General features: G+C 38.6%; 3 protein-coding genes across 5 annotated transcripts; 1 reads left to right on the forward strand and 2 right to left on the reverse strand.

Annotated features, from left to right (window-relative positions):
- Positions 1–147: 147 nt before the first annotated feature.
- On the reverse strand, positions 148–6,338 carry LOC143468195 (zona pellucida sperm-binding protein 3 receptor-like). Of its 2 annotated transcripts, XM_076965224.1 has the most exons (17): positions 5,994–6,292; positions 5,495–5,656; positions 5,092–5,262; positions 4,903–5,001; positions 4,555–4,725; positions 4,339–4,419; positions 4,086–4,262; positions 3,843–3,953; positions 3,597–3,759; positions 3,338–3,510; positions 3,036–3,146; positions 2,700–2,894; positions 2,444–2,626; positions 2,189–2,347; positions 1,584–1,754; positions 821–1,180; positions 148–687 (listed from the first exon to the last, which is right to left on the reverse strand). In XM_076965224.1, the coding sequence occupies exons 1-17, from the start codon at positions 6,046–6,048 to the stop codon at positions 611–613; spliced, it is 2,619 nt and encodes an 872-aa protein (XP_076821339.1). In that variant the 5' UTR covers positions 6,049–6,292; the 3' UTR covers positions 148–610. The 2 variants fall into 2 exon arrangements, with proteins under 2 accessions (XP_076821339.1, XP_076821341.1); XM_076965226.1 differs by lacking the exon at positions 148–687 and having other exon boundaries at positions 1,039–1,180; positions 2,189–2,262; positions 5,994–6,338.
- A 550-nt stretch (positions 6,339–6,888) lies between these two features.
- LOC143468190 (complement receptor type 1-like) lies at positions 6,889–18,017 on the reverse strand. The gene is made up of 29 exons (XM_076965219.1): positions 17,212–18,017; positions 17,056–17,140; positions 16,769–16,924; positions 16,418–16,591; positions 16,184–16,282; positions 15,692–15,877; positions 15,533–15,613; positions 15,255–15,431; positions 15,037–15,147; positions 14,628–14,799; positions 14,304–14,479; positions 14,084–14,194; positions 13,782–13,964; positions 13,485–13,664; positions 13,005–13,184; positions 12,681–12,866; positions 12,376–12,558; positions 11,726–12,280; positions 11,343–11,498; positions 11,028–11,195; positions 10,617–10,784; positions 9,513–9,875; positions 9,246–9,365; positions 9,069–9,179; positions 8,607–8,795; positions 8,204–8,389; positions 7,892–8,074; positions 7,610–7,798; positions 6,889–7,515 (listed from the first exon to the last, which is right to left on the reverse strand). The coding sequence occupies exons 2-29, from the start codon at positions 17,114–17,116 to the stop codon at positions 7,130–7,132; spliced, it is 5,190 nt and encodes a 1,729-aa protein (XP_076821334.1). The 5' UTR covers positions 17,117–17,140; positions 17,212–18,017; the 3' UTR covers positions 6,889–7,129.
- Positions 18,018–18,268: 251 nt separating this feature from the next.
- LOC143468193 (complement factor B-like) lies at positions 18,269–25,876 on the forward strand. Of its 2 annotated transcripts, none has more exons than XM_076965221.1 (19): positions 18,269–18,700; positions 18,781–18,957; positions 19,565–19,807; positions 19,875–20,012; positions 20,192–20,368; positions 20,435–20,635; positions 20,945–21,157; positions 21,419–21,636; positions 21,750–21,891; positions 21,996–22,133; positions 22,384–22,454; positions 22,583–22,748; positions 22,879–23,030; positions 23,134–23,266; positions 23,478–23,596; positions 24,142–24,340; positions 24,453–24,612; positions 24,762–24,909; positions 25,004–25,876. In XM_076965221.1, exons 1-19 carry the CDS (start codon positions 18,631–18,633, stop codon positions 25,184–25,186), a joined length of 3,048 nt encoding a protein of 1,015 aa, XP_076821336.1. In that variant the 5' UTR covers positions 18,269–18,630; the 3' UTR covers positions 25,187–25,876. The 2 variants fall into 2 exon arrangements, with proteins under 2 accessions (XP_076821336.1, XP_076821337.1); XM_076965222.1 differs by having other exon boundaries at positions 18,270–18,700; positions 18,802–18,957.
- Positions 25,877–26,907: the final 1,031 nt, after the last annotated feature.

Consider the following 26,907-nt stretch of genomic DNA (forward strand, 5'->3'; position numbering starts at 1 on the left):
TGACGCTCGCTTTACAGGGCGAAAAAATGCACTTAGCATTTTGATGAGCAATCACTTGTACTTTTACAGTCAATTTATACCAATTCTGTGTGGATTTCTTGTTTTTAAGGTTTATAGCGTAAACCAAAACTCGCGCTAAGAGAAATCTTCTTACAAGGCAAAGCAGTTTTATTAAATCTCATATACGCCTTATATATCGACAGAACTTGATCATTAGCGCAAACTAATAAACGATGTTGGTTTTATAGGCAAGAAGCAAGTTGTTCATCATATAAAATATTTGTGGCGGTAACTGCTTTGACACGTCGGTCATCACTATTGATTAAGTTATGTTTTTTCATGATATAAAATCATCATAATAAATATAATGCAGTAAAAAGTCGTCATTTTAAAACTTTTTGATGAAAAATTACGCTACTCACAAACTGTTTGCCTATTTCCAGCCCATTCTGTAATGAATTTCTACACCATTAATTTGAGAGCGTATTAAGTCGCAGTATGTCAAGACTAGTTGTTGACTCATTTCGTATTTTTTTTAACGGTTTGACTAAAATAGGTTTCTTACAAGAAGTAAAAAATGTAAAATTTCTTGTATATTATCTCCGAGTTTCTATGGACTCATGTTCGAAGAAGATATGTCTTCATCCGCAAGATCCATCATTCTTGGAAGCAGAGATGCTGGGATATCTAATGCAAGAGATTAAAGTATAAGATGCTTTCGTTTTGATAGTATGTAGCCTTTCTTATTGCTCAATGTGTACAGTGATCGAGAACACGAATTAGCCTACATAGTTTGCTTTAATTATACCGACCTACTCACCGAATTCACATATAAAAGGGCGTTTTTTGTTACAAGAATAATTATCCCATGTATCGGTATCTGTCCTCAAAATTACGCATGGATATAAGTAACTGTAACTTGGTTGTCCTCTGGCCCAGCGCTCAAATTTTCCTTCCCCGCTTAAAGGAACTCGACTACCATCTGAAAACTTCCATCTTCCGTCCAATCTTCTTATTCCAATGTGGAAATATCGTCGACGCGGCATCTGCCGAACCACTTCATTGAAAATGCTTCTCGTTTTAAGCACTGCCAGTCGCCCCTGTGATCGAGCACATCTTGCTGCGGCGTCATTATAAGTAAATTCAGCCTTGAATAACCTGTAAATCTTGTCTTCGAACCCTACAAATATAGGAGTAATTAATCGCCGTGTGTGCATTTATATTAATTTATAGCTTGCCAGAAAAATCGAAAACCCAACTGTACTCTATACACACACAGTGAAGTAATACTCCTTTAGGGGATATCAGGCTAAAAACAGAAACTTTCGATAATTCCAAAGTGTATGGAGAAGACTAAAAGTTTGTGCATTAGTGTTGAAGAAAGTGGACCAATTCGCCAAAACATTTTAGTAAAGACTCTTATTACTGATTTTGAATTATTTCGACGTTTTCACCACAAACAAACCCCGCTGATAACTTCATCTTGCGTTTTATCGCCGCAGTTTTTGATGTAAGCTTAATACTGTGGCATCAATTATATCGCATAGTAAAGTTATTAGTAGAAAAATGCTTTGACTACTTACTGAAGCCATCACGATCAAGACATGATTGTATGTTACATTCCCGTGTCTCTAAAGCTTGTCCCTCACAGGGTTTCCCGCCTGTTGGGTTTTGGCAGATTCGGCTCCTGGTTTGGTGACCTTTGACACATCCTTCTGAACACTCACCCCATTTGCTCCATTCAGACCAACCAGCTATAATACATTATAAATGTGTAGCAAATTGTTTCTATTTGTGGTACGTACAACAACGAAATTTGTTCTATCAATTTTTTGAAGACACTGAATCTTAAACAAAGATAAAAAGCGACACTTTTGTTACGTTGACAATATTTCTTTAAGTCTTGTTACAACATATTGGTTGAAAATTAACGAATTACACTTTTAGCACTAAATTTTGTTGTGAGTAGCCTATTTTGAGAAAAGACAATAGTTCAGGGCAACATAAAGCGGTTACCTATATATGATGTTAATGTTAAAAATTAACATTAGTCTAGTACACATTGTATGCCGTTAGATATATTGCATTTCTGATCCACTGCTGTTAGTTGCAAGGGAGCAATCATTATGATTGTGTTCAAAATTGAAGTTGTTAGATAAGAAATTGACTAGAAATAAATGACTCTTACTTTTGCATGCTCTATCGCATACGCCGAAGCTGTCCGTGTATGTTGGAGTGAGTGAGCACCAATAGTATCCACCGCTAGTATAATAAGGACAAGTTTTATAAGTCTTTCCTCCGTATTTAAATGGAAAGTGACATTCGCCTTTAGATGTGCATCGTCGTTCTGTTGAATCCGATGTGTTCAAAGAGCATGAAAAATCCTTAGTTTTAGTATTAGGCTTTCCACGTTGCGTTGTTTTTAAGTGCTACTTGTACTAACCTACACACTCAGGAATTTCGCTTGACCAAGTTTCTGCACCGCTGCAAAATATCGTTGGTTGCCCGATCATTGTATAACCTTCGTTGCAGCCGAACACGATGCTTTCGTCAATGGAGATTTTTGTTCCTGCAGTTTCTGACGAGGTACCGTCCTCTGGTAGTGATGGTGCGGTGCAATGAATCTCTACAAAAACAGTAATTGAACTATAGAACGGTTTCTAGTCGAATATTGAGGGGCAATTGCAAGGAACTTTTACCTTCACAAGTTGGAACGGTGTGATCCCAGTTTTTATTACTTAGACAGATTGCTGTTAAGCTTCCCGTTGGCTGATTGCTCATAAAGTATCCTTGGTCACAGGAATAGATAATACTACCACCCGGTTTTACTTGTTTACCCGATGCTGGCCTCACAGATCCAAACGATGGCGCTCGAGGCACAACACAGTCAGTTTCTACGAAAGAATTGCAGGTAGAACAACCTTACATATTGCACAAGTTTTACTTCATGTGAAGTTTACGTTTCACAGCATCACAACAATCGGTTTTCGACGTTGATGACTTTGCCTGCTCATTAAACTACGTTTGCTGCTTACCTATTGAGCAATCTTTTCCTTCAAACCCCGTGCGACAAAAACACTTGTAATCGTTGATCCTGTTGACACAAGTCGCTTGGTTTCGACATGGGTTCGGGTTACATTCGTCACCTATGGAGGAAATATTGAAAGCAAAATATTGAAGAAGTTGCATGTTAATATTCCCATCATCATCACTTTGTTGCTGATCAGCAAATTGTTTGCCTTTAAGCCGCCTAATCTTCTTTGTGTTGAATGAAAACTTGCAGAAAAGAAAGTGAAAAACGCAAAAAAATAATTAAATTATTAATTTTTAAACTTGCCACAGCGAGTATTTTCCGAAAACGAAATGTCATCAAGTTCGACTGTAGTCGACGATCGAGAGCTTCTTGCCGTAAAATGAACCTCAAGATCGTTTCTCGATGATGAAAATGAATATTCAGCACCAAGCCAGATATTACGAAGCTCAAATTGATTGAATGCCCAGAAACGCCGACTAGTGAACAAATTTATCAACATACGCAGCATGAATGACATAACATAACAAGCTGGATGGAACGTTTGCAAATCTATCATCAGTACCTTTCTCCTTCCATCCGTGCGTAAAATTCACTTCCACTCTCAAACTCCGAAACTCGGTAATAAAACCTCAAGCAAACTTGGGTATTGCGGGATATTATTGGACTGGATAAAATCGCTTGGGCATTTCTTTGTGATCTCTCAAAGCTTGCTTTTGCAATATACCCTGGAAACAAGTAGCTTATAAAACAAAATCGAAAAAGTTGTATTGTTAGTTAAGCGTCTATGTATTCCGTGGTGTGTGTTTACCTCTTCTGCCATTTGCTCCAGTATGTATAAATGTCCGGTTGAACTTCATTCCTGAAGTTGTGAAACCACAAATCGGTCGTCGAAAGTCTTCAAAGTCGCAGTCCTTGTCAACTATTGTCAAAATTGGATAAAAGATAAAAAGTAATTAACAATACTGTAGATGAAACAAGTAAAAACACTGACATCACTCGAGAAACACGTTACAGCAGCTGAATTAGTTGAATACTTTGGTTCTTGGCTCACCCACACAAGTTGGGACTTCCCCCCAATTTTTATTTTCATTGCATCTTCCTACTTCACTTCCTTCGAGCCTATATCCAGATTCACAGCTGTAAGTAATTCTATTGTTGTATTCATAATCGATTCCTCTGTCATCGACAGACCCGTGTTCCGGCGCTATTGGAGCCTGGCAGGTTTTTGCTGCCAACGTACAAGTAAAATAGAACAGATCATATATCAAGCCCGTTGGGATAAATCTGTGCTGTGTATTACCAACCTTCACAGACTGGCACCTGTCCTTGCCATTCACCATTTGTGGAGCAAGAAATATAGTTTTGCCTTTGTTGGAGCTCATAGCCTGACAATAGGCGTAAAAGAAGTTTTATTTTTCTTTAGAAACTTTGTTTAAGCTTGTATTTATGTGTCAGTTGTTCTTCGAACACAATTTATAAAAGAAAAAACCGGATGGCCATAACATCACAAGTGAACATACCGAGATTGCAGTGATAGTATACTCTGCCGCCGAAAAGGAAATCGTCCCCTTCCCAATAACCATTTTGTATATCTTTGGGCGACTTGCAGTCCACTTTGGAACACCGAAACTGGTTTGGTGTCCAACCATTTACCGTGCAAGTAATAGTGGGATTTCCACTTAAAATGAAACCTGTATAAGGATATAAAATTCACTGTTTCTTTGTTGTTGATAGACTTTTGTTTTACTTGTAACATTAGCTTTTTTATATCGTTGTTTAATGAATTTGATTTCGGATTTATTAATCGTTTTCAAAATGTTATGCACATAGAGGTAACAGATACACAGCATGTTTAGATGTCTGCTTACCAAATCGACAACTGTAGGTTACGATATCACCAATATCAAAATTGCTGTCATCGGTTTCTGGGTATGCGCTTGAAGTTCGGGCAGGATATGAACAGACGCCTTCAAACAACAAAATACGCCGGTAATCGTTGATCCCAGCTATAGATAAGTTACAGATGTGGAATAGAAACTCGAGCTATCAATTCCTACTTTTGCAATACGGTGCTGAACCCGTCCATTTCTTGTCTGATCGGCAAGTTCTCGTACTGCTGCCGACTAAAACGTATCCATCATTGCATGAGTAAGTGACCTCATTTCCGTAGGTTCTTAGACCATCAATTACGCCGTTTTCAAATGGTTCGAGCTCATCGCACGGACCATCTAAAAGCACATATTTAGCTGACAGTACAGTTTTACATTGAAAATAAATTATATCGTATTGGTTTTTGCAAATATAATTAGGTTTTTGCTGTTTTATCGATGATTTTGTTTAAACAAGTAAATACTTACTGAAATCAGAAGTTTACAAGGATTTTATTATTTCATAAGTACCATAACATCAAAAATTTGAGATTGTTAAAATCGTGAAAAAGCACATGAAGATACGTTTTACCTGGGTTGTAGCAAGACTTCCCACAAATGTTATCACAACGACATTTTTTCAAAACTCCTTTGCAGTCCGAGTTCGATTGACATGGTTTTCTGCATTCCCTGCCCTCCTCCAGTAGTGATAGATTGCGTTTGCATGATGTTTCCTGTGACGCTGAATCCCATGCTAAAGTTTAAAGCGCATAACTGAGTATTAATTATAATCTATATACGCTGAAAACTCTTTGTGGTCTTTCGTTGTCACTATTCACACCTATTCTATATAACTATGCTAGTCATATTTTTTATAGCAGCCTATGTGTTGTTGAATATATGTATTGAAAACAAGTGCACCAAAGTCATCACTTTTTGTAGGACATGCAATTATATTACAAGTGTGTTGCAATAAAAAGGAAATGATGGTGATGTCCAGCCAGGGAAACGTTGACAAACATAAACATATTTTGATAACGGTATCTACGCACACACATCCGCTGTTAGCTTGCATTTTGTTTGTGTCTTACCCTGATCAAAAATCAATAGAAACAAAACACCAATTTGCCTCGTTCCAACTTTCATGGCCAGCAAAAACTTGAAAGTTATACTCGTCCTGAAGTGGCGCTGAGCAAGTTTTTCTAGAACTAAGCTAACAATGATAAACTCTATTTCGTAAAACTTTTTGCCCAAGGCGAAAACATCTGTAAAGCACTATATCTCAAATTGTTTATATTTGCAGTTGTTTGAACAGCTAATCCCTTTGCCAAACGTTTACTGTATAAAAAGGCAAAACTTAGTATTACTTTCTGAATCTCTGTAGCTGTTTACCTTTTGCTATCATCAACTTCATCTCCCAAATAGTTGCTGTTTTTCGTTCCACTCGCTTTCTTTGCTTTATCGTGTACGTGATATGGTAAATGGTAACGTAGCACGTCCGTCAATTGCGTCTCTACCCGAGGCACTTATACTCGGTTTAGGTTGAAAACAAGCTCATGATAATGACCTTAATACTGTAGTTAATACTGTATGACGTTTTCCGCTACAAGAATGAAATCAGCTTTAAGTATCGTTTGTATGAAATCATCTATTTTAAAATGCGTAAGGTTTTGAACAAGGGGTTTACACTTTCTCGATTTCTGGCAAAAGAATTACAAACATTCAAATGTACAGTATGTGCTCTATATTGCAAAATTTTATTTTCGTTGTTATTTTCTTGAATTAATTTTGTTTGGCAACTGATTGTTTACGGCTAACATTTGTAATTATTGCTTTCAGCAAGTTCTAAGATACACGCTTAAATTCTATTGCCCGTGAGATCAATATCAGAAAAGATTTTGTTTGATGTCTTAAATATTTCACGTGTAGAAAAACTTTGTCATAGATGTTTCTAAGCGTGTTTGATTGCGAGAGAACTTCGACAGCTTTCACCAAGTATAAATTTATTTATAAATCGAAGGTCGGTTATGTACTGCGCTAAAATTATCTTCAAGTGGAATTCCCCCTCGACAACGTTAAGTAATTGGTGATTTCTATTTTTCTATCAAAGACATGACATCTAAAGCGGTGGAAACCAGCATAAAATCATGTTGGTTTATTTGCGATATCACTCAGTAATAAAAGTCAAGATGAAAAAGTTTTCAACCAGTCGCTTGTTGTTTCTTCGCTAATTAGGATCCTGGCAGGTGGTTGGAATGGTTCCAACCCACTGACCATCTTCTCCACAGCGAATAGGATTGTTACCGTTCAAAGATTGCGTGTCGTCCACGCACTCAAAGGTTACTTCTGAACCTACTTCGTAACTGTCGGTAAATGGTGTTATCGTAAATGAACCGTCTGTTTGAAGTCGGCCGCAAACGGAATTACACAAATAATTCCAATATTTTGGAGTCCAGCGTCCCTTTGAACAACTCAGCAAACCATCCATGCTCAGGACTAAGTCACCAGCACACGTCACATTTAAGCTTTCTCCAGATAAAAACTCCTCCCGGCCGTTGTTATTTATTTCAACTCCTTTGTACAGAAGCTGAGGTCTTAAGATGCAATTCCTCTCTGAAAATATAAATGTATTAACTTGAATATATGATTAGTGAAAGCTTTTTATCTAAAATCAGATTAGATTAATGGGAATAATTGTTGAGCTGACCTTTGCAAAACGGTAGCGGCTGGGTCCATGTAAAATTATCCTGGCATGTGATTACTTCGTTTCCTTCAACTTGGTATCCATCATCGCACCGGAGATTAAGTTGAGATGAAGGTGCGTAGAGGTTACCACGTAGGCGACCCCATCTTCCATGATCCGGTTTATCGAGAGCAGGACACGTTGTGACCTCAGCTAAAACATTTAAACATAGTTCGCTAAATAATGTTAAACTTAATAAAAAATTACTTGCCTTCAAAGAAATGATGATGTAGTATTTTTGTTTACCTCTGCATGAAGGCCTTGAATGGCTCCATGTATAATCGTCCCGGCAAGTTATCAAATCGTTTCCATCCACTTCGTATCCTTCGTCACATTCCAATCGTAGCGTTGATGAGCGTGCAAAACGATTTCCAGATTCCAGAAGAAATCTTCCATTTTGCGGGTTACTAACATCAGGGCATTTCCTTTCTGGAATGTTAATAAAATTTTACGTTGTTAAGTGATGCAAGCTGTTAATTTTGTTATTTCCAGAAACATACTTTTCAGGTGAAAACTGCTTGGTGGTTACTTTAAGGATGCTGTATCCATGTAGCCTACCTCTGCATGTAGGTACAGATCCATCCCACGTGTAGTCATCTCTGCATCTAATTGATTCTCTTCCTTCGACCTCATAACCTCCGTTACATTCAAATGCGATTGTTGAACCACGAACATGAACTCTGTTGGCTGATTCTGCAATTCTTCCATTTGCAGGAGCAGTGACCGAAGGGCAAGTCGGTGTCTCTAAGGAATTAAGAACTTGCGGGGATAAATGATTTGTTATTCGCTTTTGCATGATATAGGTATAAATATAAGAGAACGGTATACGCAAGCATTGTGCTTGTTTCCATTGAAGAAACTTAAATATTCACAGCTAATGAGTGTAAAATTCTGAGTAGCATAACCTAAACATATAGTTTCCATAGGCTACAATAAGTATTTTTATGGCATTCAGTTTTACCGCAAGTATTTGGCGGAGATTTATTCCAGGTTCCGTCCCTCCTGCATGTTATTTCGTCATAACCTTCTATTGTTTGCTCAATGTCCCGGCAACTAAACTTCAACCTGGTTTCCACGTCATACTCGTCCTGCTGATTATTTCCTAATAATTGTATTATGTCTTCTATCCGCGGCTTTGGACACTGTACGACTACAAACAAAAGAATGTTTAATAATAAAACGTTAAGCACTGCTCGATAATGGTTTATTTAGAAACTATGCTCGCGTCAATAATGACGCACTATAAAAATAGTTACAGTAATTAATTATATAATGAAATGCCAAAATCTTTCGGACCATTCTAGACCTACCAAAGTATTAATATTTCTCTACAAAATGGGCCGAAGAATGAAAAAGTATTGACAAATGAAACGAAGCCAGAAAGATAAAAAATAGTAATGTAAGTTGAAATTTCGTGTCTAACCGTTGTCGCAGTGTAACCCGAACGAATTTTCCGGACAAACGCAGTAATAATAGCCGTCTCTGGAATGACAATTTCCGCTTTGACAAGACGAATTCCAGCAAGGGTTGAAAACTACAAAAAAAGCAGTGTATCAGGAGTAATCCGAAAAGCAAAGCACCATAAGTAAATATATCCTACTTCTCTCGCAATGATCCCCTCTTGTATATGAAGGGCACTGACACTCGTAACTTTTGAGGTTACTATCGGCAACGCATCGACCTTCATTCAAACACACCGTGTCGCTGCACGGGTCCATATCTGGTACAAAATAGATACAACCTATGACCTTGTCAAGCAATTGCAAGATAAGTATTGCAGCATATATAATGGCAGAATAAAGTATAGTAGCATTGTAAAAAGCCTTTCAAGTTAACATGACTTTGCAGAATAAATTTGTCAACTCACCTCTTTCGCAAATATAATAGGTTTTTCGCCAACAAGCAAGATCATTCCATTGTCCGTTTCGAAACATGCTTCCGCAATCTTCATTTCCTGAATTGTTCGGTTCACGCGGGTTCCAGTTAGTATAAGTCAGGTCTGCATCGTCAATCCAGAGCCAGCTTCCTTCTTGTTTTTTATCAGTCATTCCGATAAAATAACCATAACTGAAAGGTGTACGTCCAAGATTCACAATAATTGGTGAAAGTGCATTTTGAATCATCTCTGTTTTTACCAAGGCAAGATCTCCCCCTAAATTCTGACAAGCGTCTCTCGCATCGTCGAAGTTTTTCTGGATTCGAAAGATTAAGTACTCCTTGTCAGAGTAACCTGTGTATACAAGTGGATCCATTGAAGTAATTTCATCGTAGTTCAGACAATAATATTATGTACCTTGGCTTATTTACAGCTGATAAATTATGGTAACTCAGACATAAGTCTAATGTTAGGTGGGAAGTGATTGTAAACGCTATGTAAATGTAGAGAGTTAATGGCAGCAAGAATCACGGCGTCCACACAAGCGTGTCCACTGATATTTGAAACACTTCCGGACTCAGGCAAGATTCGCCATTTATACATTGTTTGACTACACACATTTTGTTGCCTGTTCTAAAAATCACTCAATATAAGCTACAGTGTGTGCGAGTAAACCCGGATAACAAGACGCGGGAAAGAATTTACGGACAAACGTCATTGCAAAAAAACAAAATGGTTATAAAATATAATTACAGACAAGCAACGGCCAGGTCTTTCGAGATGTTTGCCAACTAATATTTGTTCTAATGTAACGGTTTTTATAGTTATGTGTATTGATAGATTATTTCTTTTTTAACGCTTCGGATAAATGGCAATTTTTTTTAACTAGTTCAATTAAAGTTACTAACGGTAAGCGTTTAAAAATGGAAATAATACGTATCATTGATTAGAAGGTTAGATCACGCTTAGATTTAAGGTAGTAAAGTTTAGCTTAAACTATAAGGCAGATATTTTCGCTTTTGTGTATTTTTATGTAAGCTTAATTGTTCAAATTGTAACGCGTAGTCACGGCCCAGGTTGAAAAGCAACTTTTACTTGTTTTTGTTGCTGGACATGGAGTAGAACATCTTTCTACTTCTGAGGAAGAGCCCTGGCATGCTCCTCCGGTACGACCATATCTTCCACAAACTCTCCATCTTCTTCTGTTTCCCTCACCACAGGTAACTGAGCAAGGAGTCCAACCACCCCAGGATTTCCAAACTCCTGCGTATTATGCCATTGTCGTTAGTATTCTTCATGTTCTAATATACGCAGGATCTAACCCATTCTTACCATTGTTTAAACGTGCGTTTTCATTTCAAAATTTAATTTTAAAAATCTCCTAATTTTGTAGATATGTAATACCATTGATTATTATAGACTAATTGCGTCAAAATCCCATTAGAAGTCAAGTTAATACGGACGTTTATGATAAATAGCAATTATTATCAATCCGTCGTTTATTACCACTATCGGGAGGACAATCTCTTGTTTTGCACTCTTCTGTTTGTCTTGCAAGTCCGGGGCAAAGATAAGATCCAGGAACTCGGCCAATGCATTCTCTGGATCTTCTTCGAGTTCCATCGCCACAATCCTCGGAACATAATTCCCATTCACCAAATTTACCCCATGCGTCTATCGTATCCACAAAGCAATAGCACGAAATAAGAAAACTATAAAACTCTTCAAGCGTTTCTGTATACCTATCCTACATAAAGACCCTGATGCGTAGATTTACAACTACACTAGATAGATTGTGCACTGGATACACTTCAAACTCACCGTATTCTTCCAAATTTGCCTCAACCGCCTCAGCGTCCTCGGCAAAATGACCGATTTTCCACTCACTTCCCAGTCGTTGTGGAAAGTTTGACGTCAATCTTTTGCTAAGCCAAGTGTTTCCACCATCAGATCTCTCTCCTACTCGCCATATACGCCCTGAAGCATCACATGAGATTTCAAATTTTTATGTGGGAAACACAAAACCTTTTCGCGATTTATGTGTGTGTTTAATTGCAGAAAGCAATTAGACGTTTATGTCATCGTATTATACGCAATAATAAACGTTGCTTTGTCATCAGAAACAGGGTTTGTGAGGTACCTTGCGTATATAGAAAAGAAAGTACCTTACATACCAAAACTGCGGCAGAAGCAAAATTGTTTACCATTTGCAGTTTCCTGAACAGAAACGTAAGTGTCGTCTTCGCTTGTTGTGTTCAAACGATAGAACACGTTATTTTCGATGAGCTTGCCTTCTACCGGCAAGTAGATTCCGTTGTAGCGTGGCTCTTCTCGGTGGTCGGAAGTTAGCTTGAAAGCTTTTACTTGCGAGTGCCACTTCATGCAGATAAACTCTTTAGTATGATGACAACGTGCCCATTCGGTGTCACCAAAGCGACCAACTGTTGTCAAGCAATCACTACTCTTGATGTTTGTAGCTAAGTTTATAACGAGGCCTCCCTCCTCCGACAAGTACAAGTCACCGTTTTGCCATTTCAAAACTCCTTCTTTTCCTTCATCACTTATTCCTATCCAGAGCTCTCTGTCATCGTGCAACATCTCAACGAATTTATCCCGAACGTGGTTGTCTCGAATAATCGGCAAAGTTGCTCCTTCTCTGTGACAGGTTTCAGTGGCATCTTGAAAGTTTTGTCTCTCATTGAACCTCCGAAAACAGAAGGGAAACTTTTCGGTGTAGCCAGGAGGGCAGGGATTACGATCTGAAATATTAGACAACTTTAGGAATTTCGAGTGAGCTTCGTTTAAGTTTTACTGGAATGCTTTTAACGAGGATTGAATGAAAGCGAGCATTTACCAGGCAAATAGCAGTTCGGAGGATCGTTATTCCAACTTCCAGATGCTTCACAAATTGACCTAATTGCACCCTCCAAATCAAATCCGTCGTTGCATGAATATGTAATTTTTTCCTCGAAAATATATCTTTCCTTTCCGGGGATTGACTCGCCGAAGTCGGGGTCAGAGCGCTCACAGGTGATTTCTGCAAAAACGCAATTTATTTTGCGGATAACCCGTAACATAAATCGTAGAGCCCTAGAGAAGTAGGTGACTTGGATAGCAAGGTATACTGTATGTAAGGCCTGCAGTAAAGTTGAGTATTACGTTGGCAAGTCGGTACAGGGTGCGACCACGTCCCATCTTCAGTGCATGACAAAGTTCTGACTCCATTTAAGCGATAACCTCTACTACATCCATATGTTATAGTATCTTCATACACCCAAGACATTTTGTTTGCTGGTCTTATTTTGTCGACGTTACGTGGTGGTGTGGGATGCTCGCATGATCTTACTGTAAAGTAAACACAAAAAAATTCTAATAAGTTAAAGCTTCAACCTGTTGTTCACACAGCACTAAATTACATACGTTTCAACATTGTTTAAAAGCAATTCATAAAACTGTTTCAACATCATCTTGCTACACACTTACTTGTGCAAGTAGGTGGAGGATCAGACCAACGACGACTTGACGTGCAGCGTGATTCAGCCGATCCTGACAACTCATAGCCACGATCACAAGTGTAAGTGACTCTGTCGCCATAAACCCATTGACTTTTATTAGGGTTAGCTGTAGAATGTTGTGGAACGTCTCGGTGTACACATCGTCGTACTGAAACAACAACGTGCACATTATGAGTCTTACGTGCTATTTCAGAGTGTTGGTGATAACTCACAGTGATTGTGAAACGGTATTTCTGTAAAGTTGTATTTCTGCAGAAATAATTCTTTTACAACCCTGTGCTATATTAGAAGATGGAAATGGCAATTCTTGGTAAACACTTTTTCTCTGTATAGTTTGAGAATGTGTTCGCAATTAGATGAATCCTAAATACATCTAAGTAACTCTGCGTCCAAGAACGATTGTATCAATAGTAGCGTCACGATGACAAAAATCCAATAAACTGCTCACTGCGGCAATATGGTAAAGTATTTGACCAACGTCCAGTAACTAGACAGGTTGATGAAGGATTTCCTCTCAAGTCATACCCAACATCGCAAGTGTAACTTAGAACATCATCTACCAGCCATCGCGACTTGAATGAACTTGGTGTGGCGTCTGCAGGTGTGGTGCGGCGTGGACAGGTTATTTCTGGAAAAGTGTTTAATTGGATATGATTGATACAAGTATGACATTTTAAACATCTTTTGCCTTTTAAATGTTCATTTATCATCCCTTCAACACATATTTCATTTCCAAAATACTCACCGTCGCAACGTGGTGGTGGAGAAGTGAATGTTCGGTCTTCTTCGCAAGTTGCCCTAGAGGTACCAACCAGTCGATATTTTCGACCACAAGAGTATGTTATGGTCTTATCCAATGCCACTCTGCTATACCTTGGAGGTTTAACAGAACCGAAGCTCGGAGCTCTGGGTACGACGCATTCTATCTCTGTTTACAATAAGAAAATTGTTTTAACAGAAAACGCAGGTATCCTACACGTGTAAACGTTCAATTTTCTTTTATTAACCATAAAAACAATATACATAAGCATAACACTTTTAACTTACTTATTTCACAATTATCTCCTTCGTATCCACGCAGACAATAACATTTGTAAGCGTCGATTCTATTCAAACAAGTTCCTCCATTTCTGCATGGACGTGGTCGGCATTCATCAACTTAATGCAATAAGGAAATGTATTAGTCTAAATACAGCAGGGTTGGAAAACGTTTCAAAAAATGTTTTGCCAATTTCAACTTTTTGATCCGTTGTTACACTTTACTTACCACATGTTTCGTTCTCTGTGATTGTTATTTCGTCCAAATCAACTGCGAGAGCGCTTCGCGAAGATTTTCCAGCTCTGAATTCGATTTTAAGATTCTCGTCGCTCCGGTCAAATTCAATGTCGGTGTTCAGCCACCGTTTTTTAGGGTCTCGTAAGTCGGGTCTCCAAATCTCCGATCTGCGTTATTATAATTGCGCATAAACTATTTAGAAAGAGCGATAGGAGGTTTTATTGAACTATGTACATGACTTTACGATTGTTCACTCGTAATTCAGTGTTATTTTCAGAATAGTTTGGCATTTTCATGACTGGCCGAAGCTGTTACCTTCTTCCTGAACTGTCCACCATTTCCACCACGAAATCTCTATCAAGTGATATCTGGTCCAGGAAGTAGTAAAATTTCAAGCATAGAGGCTGAGTCCTGGGTATGTCCGGTGATACAAGTCGAGCCTCTAAGTTTGGATCAAATGAACTAAAACTTGCTCTTGCCACGTAACCTAGAAATGCATAGAAACGTCAAACGTTTAAATTTTTTGTTCTCATAACCTGACTAATATAATGGAAGAACGTTCTGCTGTACAGGTATTGCATTAAAAGTGATGGGAAAAAACTATTTTAAAAGAGTGATAAATAGTAGCTGTCAAAAGAATACAACAGAAGTATATAACATGACCATACGCTAGTTATGAACACTTTTCAAGTTCGCTATTAGTTATTTTACATTCTTAGAGTACCTCTCAGTCCGATGGGAACATTCCTTGAAAACGTTCTGGTCCATCTCCCGGCCAGATTAAAGTAACCGCACGTTGGTCGGCGTGAATCTTGGAAATCGCAGTCTTTGTCAACTAAGCAAACAAGAGTAGTTTTCAGAAGATATGTAGCGTACAACAAAGAAAATGGTTGTAGCCAGAGATGCCTTCCTGGGAGAATAACCAACGGAGAGATCTCTCACCTACGCAGGTGGGTACTTCGCCCCAGTCTCCATTTTCGTTGCATCTTCCATTAGAATTTCCCTCTAATTTGTATTCGGTGCCGCAAGAGTAGGTCACCTCGTTGCCGTATTCGTAAGCAATCCCATTGTCTTCGATAAAGCCATGCTCAGGAGCTATTGGTGCTTGACACTCAATAACTGTAACACAATTTCAGCGTAATCAGCTACCGTTTAAATACAAAAAGATTGCAATACAACATAGTGTATTTTCATGAGCAAAAAGTGTGACTCTATCTTACTGTTGCAAGATGGAAAAGTTCCTTGCCATTCTCCTCTTGTGTTACAGTTGACAAAATTCTGTCTTTGGGAGAGTTCATAGCCTTCAAAAAAGTCATCATAAACATGTCTTTCTGCTCTCACAACCGTCGGAAAGGTAAACAAATACCTCATTGTCTCACCTATTTCGCATTCATAAAAAGCCCTGTCCCCGAATTCGTAAAATCCTTTGTCGGGAGCGGAACTTCTTACAGTAGCATGTGCAACGTCTTCTGGATCCTTACATTGTCTCCGCCTACACAAGAAGAGCGGAGTGCTCCAACCATCTCTTTGACAAGAAATCTCTGGATTACCGGATAACGTACGCCCTGGATAGACAAAGTTTAGCACACACTTCTGTACAGGTATAAGTTGAGTTCATGCGACATAACTATAGGCTATGACGTAATAAAAGCAAGGGGCAAGTGTGAAAGCAAGTTGACCAGGGCTTAAATCAAAGAATAGTTGCCAATATAACAGCTCTTTTGAAAACATTTGTTCAACCACTATACATATTATTGAAACATGTTTTCCCTGGTAAATATACTGAAAACTGTACTTTGGTTTAAATTCAACTTGGTTTTGGACTTACCCTCACCTTAAAACGTCCCTATTTTACAATCCAAACCTCATACCGAAAAGACAGCTATAAGTAACCGTTTCTCCAAGGTTGTAAGTTCCTTTAGTTTCTTCAGGAAAGGAACCACCGAACCGAGGAGGTGTAGTACAACCGGCTAGAAACCATTTTAGATGAACGATATTAGCAAAGGTTGTGTTTGAGTAATTAACTCAATTTACCATTTTCCAAATAAGCCTGAAGTTGTTACATAATGTCTTGCATGATATAAATGAAACAATTTACGGCTTACGTCTGCATTCTGGCGGCGAACCGGTCCATTTCTTATCAGAACGACAAGTTCTTTTCTCGTTTCCATGAAGTATGTAACCTTCTCTGCAGCGGTAGTAGATGCTTTTGTTGTAAGTTCGTTCATCGCCGATAATTTCACCAAATCTGAGGTTTGCCGGAGTCTCACATTCAGCGCCTACAGCAAAAAATTTTGTGCGTTTGTGCAGTTAATGAAGCGATAAAAGTGGTAAATATTACGTCACCAACTCAAGAACCTTTTTGAAGCCATAACGCACGTTTGCTTTCTACGCAAAACCTGTTACATTAGCCTATGGCAATTTTACGGCAAAGTTTCAAATTTTATTTAACTTACCAAGATTGAAGCAAGTCATCCCACAAACGCCATCGCAGTTGCAGGTTTTTAACGCTCCCCTGCAGCTCGCATCGTCTGTGCATTGCTTTCGACAAGTTCTTCCTTCTTCAAGTGCGTCTACATTTCTTGCTGGGCATTGGGCGCTGGCCTGCTTCGCTGAAATAACAGCAAATAACGCACCCACTATTACCATATTGTCATTGCAAACTATCTGCTCTAACTTGCTTAAGTTGTAAAAATCACAACCTCTAATCATCCTTTTATTCTAGTTCACGACTTGAGCTTACCTGTAGTGAGTATAAGTAACGCTACAGCTGCATAATTTACCAACGACAAGCGATAAAGCATCCTTACGTTGTGGAAAATAAAAATCTATGAAATCACAAAGAAAAGTTCCAGCACAGCATTCGCTTCTTGAAATATCAAGAGCCTCTTGAAACCACCTTTGTCGTTTCGTCTTTCAAAGCTTCTCCTAAACTCTCGATACACTTGACTGCAGTTCGTAAACAATATTTACCGTTTGGCTCGTCCTGTCAAGACGCGCTGACGTAAACTTCTCAATCTTATTGCCTTCGATTGGCAACTACGTTACCTGTTTACGTTTAATCGATCCCGCGTCTACCACTTGGCTGACAAAGACCAACCCGCATCACGTGAGTAACACTCATGCCGGCGTAGAAGTAAACACGAGTTTTGGCATTCTCCAAAAGTCTAGCAGCTAGTTATGTCGGTCGTAAACACTTCCGGTTGATACGTGCTACAATCTACCTTCGCCATGGAGAAGTAATAAATTGTAAATTGCGAAAAGAGACACTATTTTGAAATATAAAAATACTTTTCCAATATCTAAATGTAAGGCATTTAAACCGATTTACGTTTTGAATTAATGCATTTATTTTCATTGTGCAGGCTACGTTAATCCAAGATTGACTGCAATTATGTCGTTTTCTGCTAAGCTAACTGCAATTACTTAACTATTCTCGGTAAAAATTTTAGACCATCACTAAATAACGTAATCTTTGTCAAAATCCTGTGGTAACCTTTCAGCGTTAGAATATCAATGTAGGTAACGTCTTGTACGTTTTAGGCGGCTTTGTCTCAGTTTTCCGCCTTCTGCGTACGATTGAGCATTTGTTTGTAGGGTTGTTATAGCAATAAGCAACATATTTTGGCTCCCCGCAGTTTAAAGTGGAAAGTGAACCACGCGATACTAAAATGACTTATACTGCCTGCTTGTAATAAGGTATACTAATTTCTAATTAAGACAGTTGAAAGCAGTAATTCAATTGAACTGTACAGGCAGACTTTGCGAAACGCTTGAGGCTGTAGAAATAATCCCGCAGACCTTTTTTTAATGAGGAAGTATTTTTGTCGAAAGCCCAACTTGACGCCCTTCGCTCCTGACGTGAGTGGACTTTCCCTTTAATTCTTCAAGCAGTTTCGATTACTTTGTTTTTGCTATGATACAAAATTGACCGGAATGCCAGGTGTACATACTAGATTGCGGAAATATACCGACCGAGCGCTTGTCTCTGCCTTTGCTCAAGCTAAGTGATGAAAGAATGCATACTCTGGCAAAACTATTTGTACTCTTTGCACGAAAGTCGTTGTGGTAGCCTGAGGGGAAGAATCTTCGAGATTTTGCGTAGACTGAAATTCATCTGGTTGTGTTGTAATGGGAAGCATCTTGGAAAGCAGAGTACATTAATATCTTACGCGGGAAAAGCTATTGTATACGCGAGAGTTAATAAATGGCATGCCAGCCTTCGAGCGCACATTTTGCCGTTTGCATGTAGTTTTTGATTATTATTACTTTATTTAGTTGTCGAAGCTACTTTGTAAATAGCAATTGAAGTTTAATCATGAAGAAGATATTTCTGTCGATTTCAGTGCTACTTCTGCTAAGGTATGCAGCTTGTACGGACTTGAAAGGTAAGTGAAGACGAAGCAAACGTTAACACGACTACAACGTAGCTGTAATAATTGTAATAAACTTTGCAAATCGGTTACAGGTTTTGACTTCTTGAATGCAGAAACTTGTCTTACCCGCGACCAAGCCGCCGCGGATGCAATTGGAAGGCCTTGCAGGAAGATCTGTGAGCTAACGCATGACATAACTAAGGACAAATGCAAGGGAAAGAAGTTGTGTCTTTGTGATTACGAATGCGGTTTCTCCTGCATCAATCCTGGTGAGTTGTATTTTACTATACCAGAAATGTTTTAACAGAAAACGATTGCCTTTTGGTAAACAGCAAGCAGGTAAGTTTGCCGTATCAAAGACTTGTTACAAATTGGCTTGAGGTCGATTGTGGCCGATCGATCGACCGATCCTGTGGTTGGTTATTCAGTCAAGTCAATTATTCACAGTTAAAACGGGTTACTTGTTAAAGTAACTAACTAAGTGTTAGTTCATTTGTACGTTATACAAAAATAATATAATACAGTAAAGCAGTAAAAATAAGGTTGGGACCCAAACCTAGTCATGTTATTTCACCCCTGGTGGTTGTGAGAAAAAATGTTTTGTTTTTCAAAAATTTTACGACTTGATATTTAAACCTGAATGTAACAATTTGCATATGGGTTTCTTAAACACTCAGCTTTGGGCTCTTTTGTCATACTGTACAGATAATGCTTTTATTTAAACTTAATATAAGATAATGCTTTTGTCTGCTTTCATTTAAATTTACTTTTAATCGAAAATTGTAGAAGTCTTTCAATTTATTTTATTTTACGCGAATTCTTATCTTGTCTCGTGGTTATTATTGGCTTTATTGCAATGATTGGTTTAAAACGCAGACCACAAGTGTACCAGCAAACCCCCAGAGTTTGACAACTTGAAGAGCATTGAAGTGATCAGGTTGGAGTCGCATCCCAATGGAACAATTTACGAAAGGAACGTTTTTGATCCTTACGAACACTCAGATCAAGCAATATACAACTGCCAGCCTGGTTACAAACTGGAGCCGAATGTTCGGTCATTTTGTCATGGACGTAGAAACTGGACGCACATCACAGGCCCGAGTCGACCCAAATGTTTACGTAAGTTGCATCAGAAAGAGTCGATACAACTGTAAAATGAAATGTAAGTGAAGTATTTCCTGCATAGTGGCCTGCAGGAAGTACAATGAAAAGGAAGTCATAAAAAACAACATGACGTGTGGAGTGGAATGCAAAACAGACGATGATTGTCCGGGTCTGAAATGCTTGTGCGACGGCCATTGTAGTAGAAGATGCGTCAATCCAGGTTGTTTTTAAACAAGATTTCCAATTAAAACAGAAGAAAATCAGCGCATGTTTAAGAATTTATAAACCAGTAGAACAGTAGTTTTTTGAATAGATTTCGTTTGCCTTTTTACCAACATTTCAAACGAGTAAAAGACAAGCATTCCTAAAATGAAAACTTTTTTTCGCTTAACTGCACAGACGTGGATTGTGGTACAGCGCCTCCAGTGGAAATGGGAACAATCGAATACTCCGGAGAAGGGTTTGAAAAGGTTGCGCACTACAGCTGCGCAGAAGGTTACTTCATCAGTTCCGGATCGCCTTCTAGGTCGTGTACAGGCGGTGGTACATGGGACGGACAACCCTTGGTCTGCGAAAGTAAATAATTCAGTGTGAAATTCAACAACAAATGTTGACCAAAAGTAAATCCGTTTACGTGTTCAGGAGTTGAATGTGGGAGTCCATTGCCAAGCATAGAAGCAATGGGCGGCGAAATACGAGACTGGACCCCCTCACCTTATTATCCTGGCCAGAATTTCACTTTCAAATGTCCTTCCAGCAAGAAGACGTTCGGCAGCACCGTGCGCACTTGCCAGAACAACGGTCGATGGAGCGGGAGGCCAACAGTGTGTGACGGCACTGATGGTGAGCCGGATAAACTTGAAAGATTCTTGATCAAAACAAACGTGTATATAAATTTTATTTGTCATCAGCTTTGTAACTTGTGCAAAGACGTGATAGCTTTGGGTATACTGTTTGACTACGTTCCTTTTTGAGAAATACCCAATCCCTTAGACTGCTTCATGAGTTAGTTTATGGTTTATGCAAAGCGTTAAATGTAGCCCATATAGCATTTAAGTATGTCTATGATTGCACCGACATGTTTTTATAACTTCCCTTTTCATAGAACAACCAGAATTCCCAACTGACCATGTAAAATATTGTGATCAACAGATGTCCAGATTCGGTCAAAACGCCGATGTGTTCATCCCGGGGTTCCCGTTAACGGCAGAGTAATAGCAAGATTTTCTTTGAGTGCGAGAGACATGGAAATTGGTGACACAGTTCGATTCCAATGCGACGACGGATATTCCATGGTGGGAGAAGCGGTGCAGGAATGTCTTTACTTTCTGCAGTGGAGTGGAAATGGAGCACCTCTCTGCGTTGGTGAGTGGCTGATGATTATCACTAAATTTTAAAGAATTTCGCCGTCGGCTTCGTCAGTCTCGCAATATCTCGTTAACTGTAAATAGTGTGTGACTGAAATGAAAGACATTTGTTTTGTAAACGGCCTCTTACTTCACTTGTTTGGATTAAACGTTTGAGTTTAAGAAATCACTTATGAAAGTTGTTTTCAACTTACTGTATGTTATTGTGGAATTTTTAAAATTATAAACTAACTTTATCGTTTTCACGTCATATTAAAAGATCCCCGCTATAGAGATAGCACGTCAACTGCCATTGGCAAGCTTGAGGAGAGCACCAGACACATCCAAGAGAACTCGAAGCGTCATGGAGCCGGAAGATTCATCAGTAGTACATTTGGGCCCGGCCATGAGATATATTTTGTGATTGATCTGTCAAAAAGTGTCTCTGATACAGCTTTGAACAACTCCTTAACATTTTGTGTGAAGCTCATAGAAAGAGTAAGTTATAAAGTGATTGATACAAGTCCGCTTCACCTCTTTCTGGATTTGTTACGCTTAATTTTCTTTGCTTTTTTACTTTCCTTGAAAAAGTAAGATAAATTATTTTCCAGCTTAACGCAAACGCCACCGGTGAGATCAACTATGGCATTTTAGTTTTTGCTTTAGAAACGGAAACTGTCTTGAACATAAATGATTTTTCCCCGTCACCACAAGAAGTTATCGAAATGATACAAAATATTTACAAGGACCGAGGTGATTTGCACTGTATACTGTACTGTACATAATGAGTAATTCAGTATTCGTCATATGTTTTGGCGAAAAGAGAAACCTTTTTTATTGACTTTATATTTTTGCAGCCAATATTCAAGAAAGAATTAGGCAAGGCACCAACACTTATAATGCTCTTGAGATCTTGGCGAAAGGACAACTCGCATTTTCGTATCAACTGGACGTCAACAAAGAGCGAAAACGTCACGTTTTTATTCTGACGGACGGTAAGAGATCAATAGATTTACACACCTCCAATGATCGGTTGAGTTGTAAACAGAGTTGTGGTTGCTGTTTGTTTAATAATGAAAACTTTCAAAAATATATTTAATAACAATGAGGTAAGTTGTGTCAGAAGGTGAGACGAGATGATTTTTCAAGCAGCTTAAAAGTCGAAATTGTCTTTCATCTAATCATCATCTTCATCTATCGTTCTATCATCATTTATCTGTGTATTTGCTTTACATATCTATTCAGGTAAACACAACGATGGTCCGGAACCAGAAGAAATAGTGAATATTGTAACTCAGAGGGAAAATCCACCGACGGTAAAGAGTCTACTGTATAATACACTTTATTTGCAATATAAGTTATGTTTGTATATTTTACCAAAAACTTTTGTGAAACGAAAAATGTAGAAACTTTGAAAATAATAGTAAATCATCACTGATTCCAGTTTTATAGCATCACCACATGCGCTGAATGCATCAATTCTGTTGAGGGCGAAGAAGCTTACACAGAATTGCTGGGATTAGCTCAGGGAAAACTGGAAAATTTCATTTTCATTGACGATTTTTACAACATTCAAAGCAAACTCGATCAAGTTACTGATGCTAAAATTGGTAAATTACGTTTTGACCGAAGCCTGCACTTATAGACATGTACAGTATATGTTCTACGTATAACTACAAATATTGTAGAAATATACAAATGTTTCCATATAGTCCCTATTGAGTACAATTTCGTTTTCAGATTACAGCGCATGCGGCCAGGCTGGTGACGTTGGCAGCGTAAAGCAGCAAGCAAGAGTGGGAAGGGTGTTGGGAGGCAACAAGACCATCGCCGCAGATAGATCCTGGCCATGGCAAGCTGTCATAACCAGGTTTCACAGCAAAGTAGTGGACGTGAGTTGCTGTTTTGTTTTAGAGTGGTAACATCTCATTCGTTCTCGCCTTATTTGTTTCTTTACGTTCACAATCTTGCTCAACTTAAAAATATTTTACACAGACTTACAAAAATGGAAACTTTTACGGCGGCGGAAGCGTCATCAATAATCGCTGGGTTTTGACAGCCGCTCACTTGTTTGAATATGAAGACACGGAAGACCCTGACTGGGCAGGAAATTTTGTTGTCACTTTTGGTAAGTCACAAAAATGAAGTAATATTGATTAAATCGGCGATATGTTTTCCGTTACAAAAGCTATAAGAAATATATCAATACAACATTTACAGTATCTATAACAAATTAGCTGATACTGGTCTGGTAGAATTGCATTAAGATATTCACATTATTGGTAACCAGGACATCGCATGTATCCTTTTCAGTTGTAAACACAGATTGTATGAAACAGGTCTTCATAAACGCCCAACGAACGTCGCGAAGAAACTGTTACCAATTGTCAGAGCATATGTCGCCGAGAGGATTGTCATACATGAAAATTATGGGCTTTATAACTTTGATGTTGCACTCGTAAGTAGGCTATGTTGTGATAATCCATTACAGAAACCGTGTCTGAGGAAGTTGTTTATATACTTTGTGTATATTTGTTTGTAATCGTTATTTATTACAGTCTATTTTCATTTTTGGCCATCATGTTGTTAACGAGTGTTTGTATCTGCATATTTTGATTTCGTCTTGCCCAATCATGATGTTTCCTGGTAATCACATCACGGCACTTCATTTTCTCTATAACAACACCCTCATGCGCGTTTGCTTCACAATAAACTAGTGAAAGCCGAGAGGTTAATTGCGGTTAACATGTGCTATGACCTTACTGGTGCGTTTTGGGTCCTTATTTGTTCACGAAAGCCTAAGAAATAGGATTGAATTTTAGCCTGGGCACCAAACAAAGAACCTGCAACCGTAATCCATTACGACGTGAGTTTATAACCGATCGATTGCGTTCATTGGCAAGTATCAAAAGACTGTTCTATTGCCCCTTTTCATAAGACTGAGACTGTTCTGAGAAAATGTTTTCGATATATCACCTGTACAATCGAATCTTTATTTTCCAGGTCAAAATCGGCCATCAGCTAATTCCAGGTAAAACTAAATGGGAAGAACCCATCCTGAACGTTGGTTGGGTGAACTACACTGATTACATTCGCCCTGTCTGCTTGCCTTGTATGGAGAACAACTGCCTTGAAAGTTATCTCAGAGACCAAAGTGTTTTAAATGGGAATGAAACTGAAGAGGAAAGTTGCACAAAGCAAAGTAACATCGATTTCTTCATAGAAAGTCTTGTAGTTGTCATAAAATGGATTCACGAGCACATTTTTTGTGAAGATATTGAAGTTATCTGTTTCATCATTTCCAACAACTTTAGGCGACTTCCTACTTGAAGCTAACCGAGCACAAAAAACTATCCTGTCGGTCGCCACAGGTTTCGGACACACGACACCAGCAACACAAAAGCGCATACAGCGAACAGCGCGGCCTTCCAAAGTGCTAAGGCAAGGTCTTTTGAGAATTCAAGATCACGATCTGTAAGTGCTTCAAGTGGTTTTAAATTATTTCAACATAAGGCGATTATGCTCATACTGGGCAGTTAAACGACTACACAGTATACAGTACTTGATTTGTTAATACGATCCTGTTGCTTAAAGCGTAATAAGAATATTTTGTCTTAAAACAGATGCAGAGATGTTGCTAAAAACATCGACTGGGGACGCGATGACTTCCAAGTTATTTACACAGAGAATATGCTCTGTGGTGTCTCTGGAATCGCCAACGAAGGCGTCGATACATGTAAAGGCGACAGCGGCGGTCCGCTGGTCCGAGAGGTGAGAAATTATGATTAATTTCTTACGTAATGCTTTCGCCTTGAAGGAAAATAGAATATGATTTTAAGCAACTTGAATCGACTTTCAAACATAGGTCCATGACTCAAACACCGGGCACTCGTGTTGGGTGCAAATAGGCATTGTGAGCTGGGGCTGGGGATGCGGTCAAACCTACAGGGATGAAGGGATTGACAGACCAATACCAGGATACTACACAAATCTGATGAGAATGATGCGATGGGTCAAAGCAAATATCACGGAAAACCCTGAAGAATAACTTTTTGCTTCTCTTTCGTTGCTTTTTTGTCACAGACTGCGTTTTGTTGATAAGTGTCTTTTGGAAACGTTATGAAACTTTGCTTCTTTGAGCAAACTTTAATCAAAATTATTTTGCAAATTCTATATAGTACATTTTTTCTTTTACACCTGAGGCGCTTTTAACGTTGTGATTACGACCTTGGGATATGTCCTCTATACCGGAGATTATCACGTTTCACGTTTTCGACTTTGCGCTGATATATTGAGCGCACGTAACATGAGCGTATTTTTTCACTTTTACTTCCGTGGAAATAAATTATGACTAAAGATGTCTGTGGGCCGGTTTGGGTTTGGCCAATTTTGAAACGCGCAACGAGGTTTTGTACAAATCGCAATGATTGGTCAAATTTAAATCAGCTTCTTTATCTTTTGTGCTGTTTCCATTTTAAACACCGATTGTGGTTTGAACGCTAAATTTTCCACCTCAGGCCATTTACTTTTCTAAGCTTCCCACAGCCATGTGCCTTGTTTTTTGTGGATAAACTCGCTCTACCACTTTTCATGAAGCTTTGCTATGCAGCTGCATTTTTTTCTGACGATCACAGTAAATGAGTTGCGAATTCTTAGTTTTTTGCAATGTTTTCAGTTGCTTTCGTATTGTATCTATCAATCTCTTTGAGTTTATACGACAATAAAATATTGTTTATAACTTGGTGCGCGTTGATGCATCTTGTTGTGATTTTGCACCATAAATGTTAACAAGATGTAACAAGAAAAACCGGTAAAAACGCAAAGAAAACACTAGAATTGTATGATGGCGTGAAAATTTGGTGCAAGGTCCGGCGTTGTGGTGGAAGTCAACTTGAGCAAAGGGAAGCAGTGCATTGTGACGTCATACTGCGACCAACCATAGATTACTTTAACCGTAAAGTAATATGCGGTGTCACTAATCAAAGTGCAAGACACATATCTGCCCGCACTTCACTTAGCTTGCTTAATTAGGTGTGTACCGGCCTTTGTTTCAGTACAGTGCGTTTTCATCTGGTATTAGAGTAGGAGCCAAGCCTGCTCATCATGTTTAAGCTTGTGTTTGTAGGAATTTCAGTTGACTATAGCTCATATTAGCTATTGTTGGTGGTTGCAGTTCACAACAATTCTTAATTTAGACAACTTAGTTTCTGGTTCAGTAATATTTGAAATCTTTATCGTGAGCCTTAAAAAGTTTTTGCACGACTTAAATTCAACTATTATTTCTCATCGCTCCAGCCCCGGTTACCGAGCTTGTTTCTGTACTTTCGGCAACAGGTGATGTTTTTGTTGTTTTTTATGTTTCAACCACTTTTATTATCGTTTACCGACAACAGCAAACAGGAGCAAGCGTGTTAGGTGGTTTTGTGAGTTAAATGCTTCACTATTGACACTGCCGAGCTAAAGTGCGTTGCAGAATTTTGATGATCTCAAACTTTAACCATCTTGTCGTGTAATTTTGTAGAATTTGCTTTAAGGAGAACTAATGTTTTTTTAGTCTTTTTTCTAAAAAATATCCTGCTTCCGAAAATAAAATCTGCAGCTATAAGTAGAGTAGGTATGGCGAAATCACTTTCCAGCACGCAACCCTGTCTAATGTGCTGGTTCATTAGACTCTGCCTGAATACGAAACGCACTCTTTTGACAATAGCAATTTTAACGGAGAAAATTCTACAATTTTGTTGTGACGTCACCAATTGCCGCTGATTTTGA

Source organism: Clavelina lepadiformis, chromosome 8, assembly GCF_947623445.1.
Source record: "Clavelina lepadiformis chromosome 8, kaClaLepa1.1, whole genome shotgun sequence".
Lineage (NCBI taxonomy): Eukaryota > Metazoa > Chordata > Ascidiacea > Aplousobranchia > Clavelinidae > Clavelina > Clavelina lepadiformis.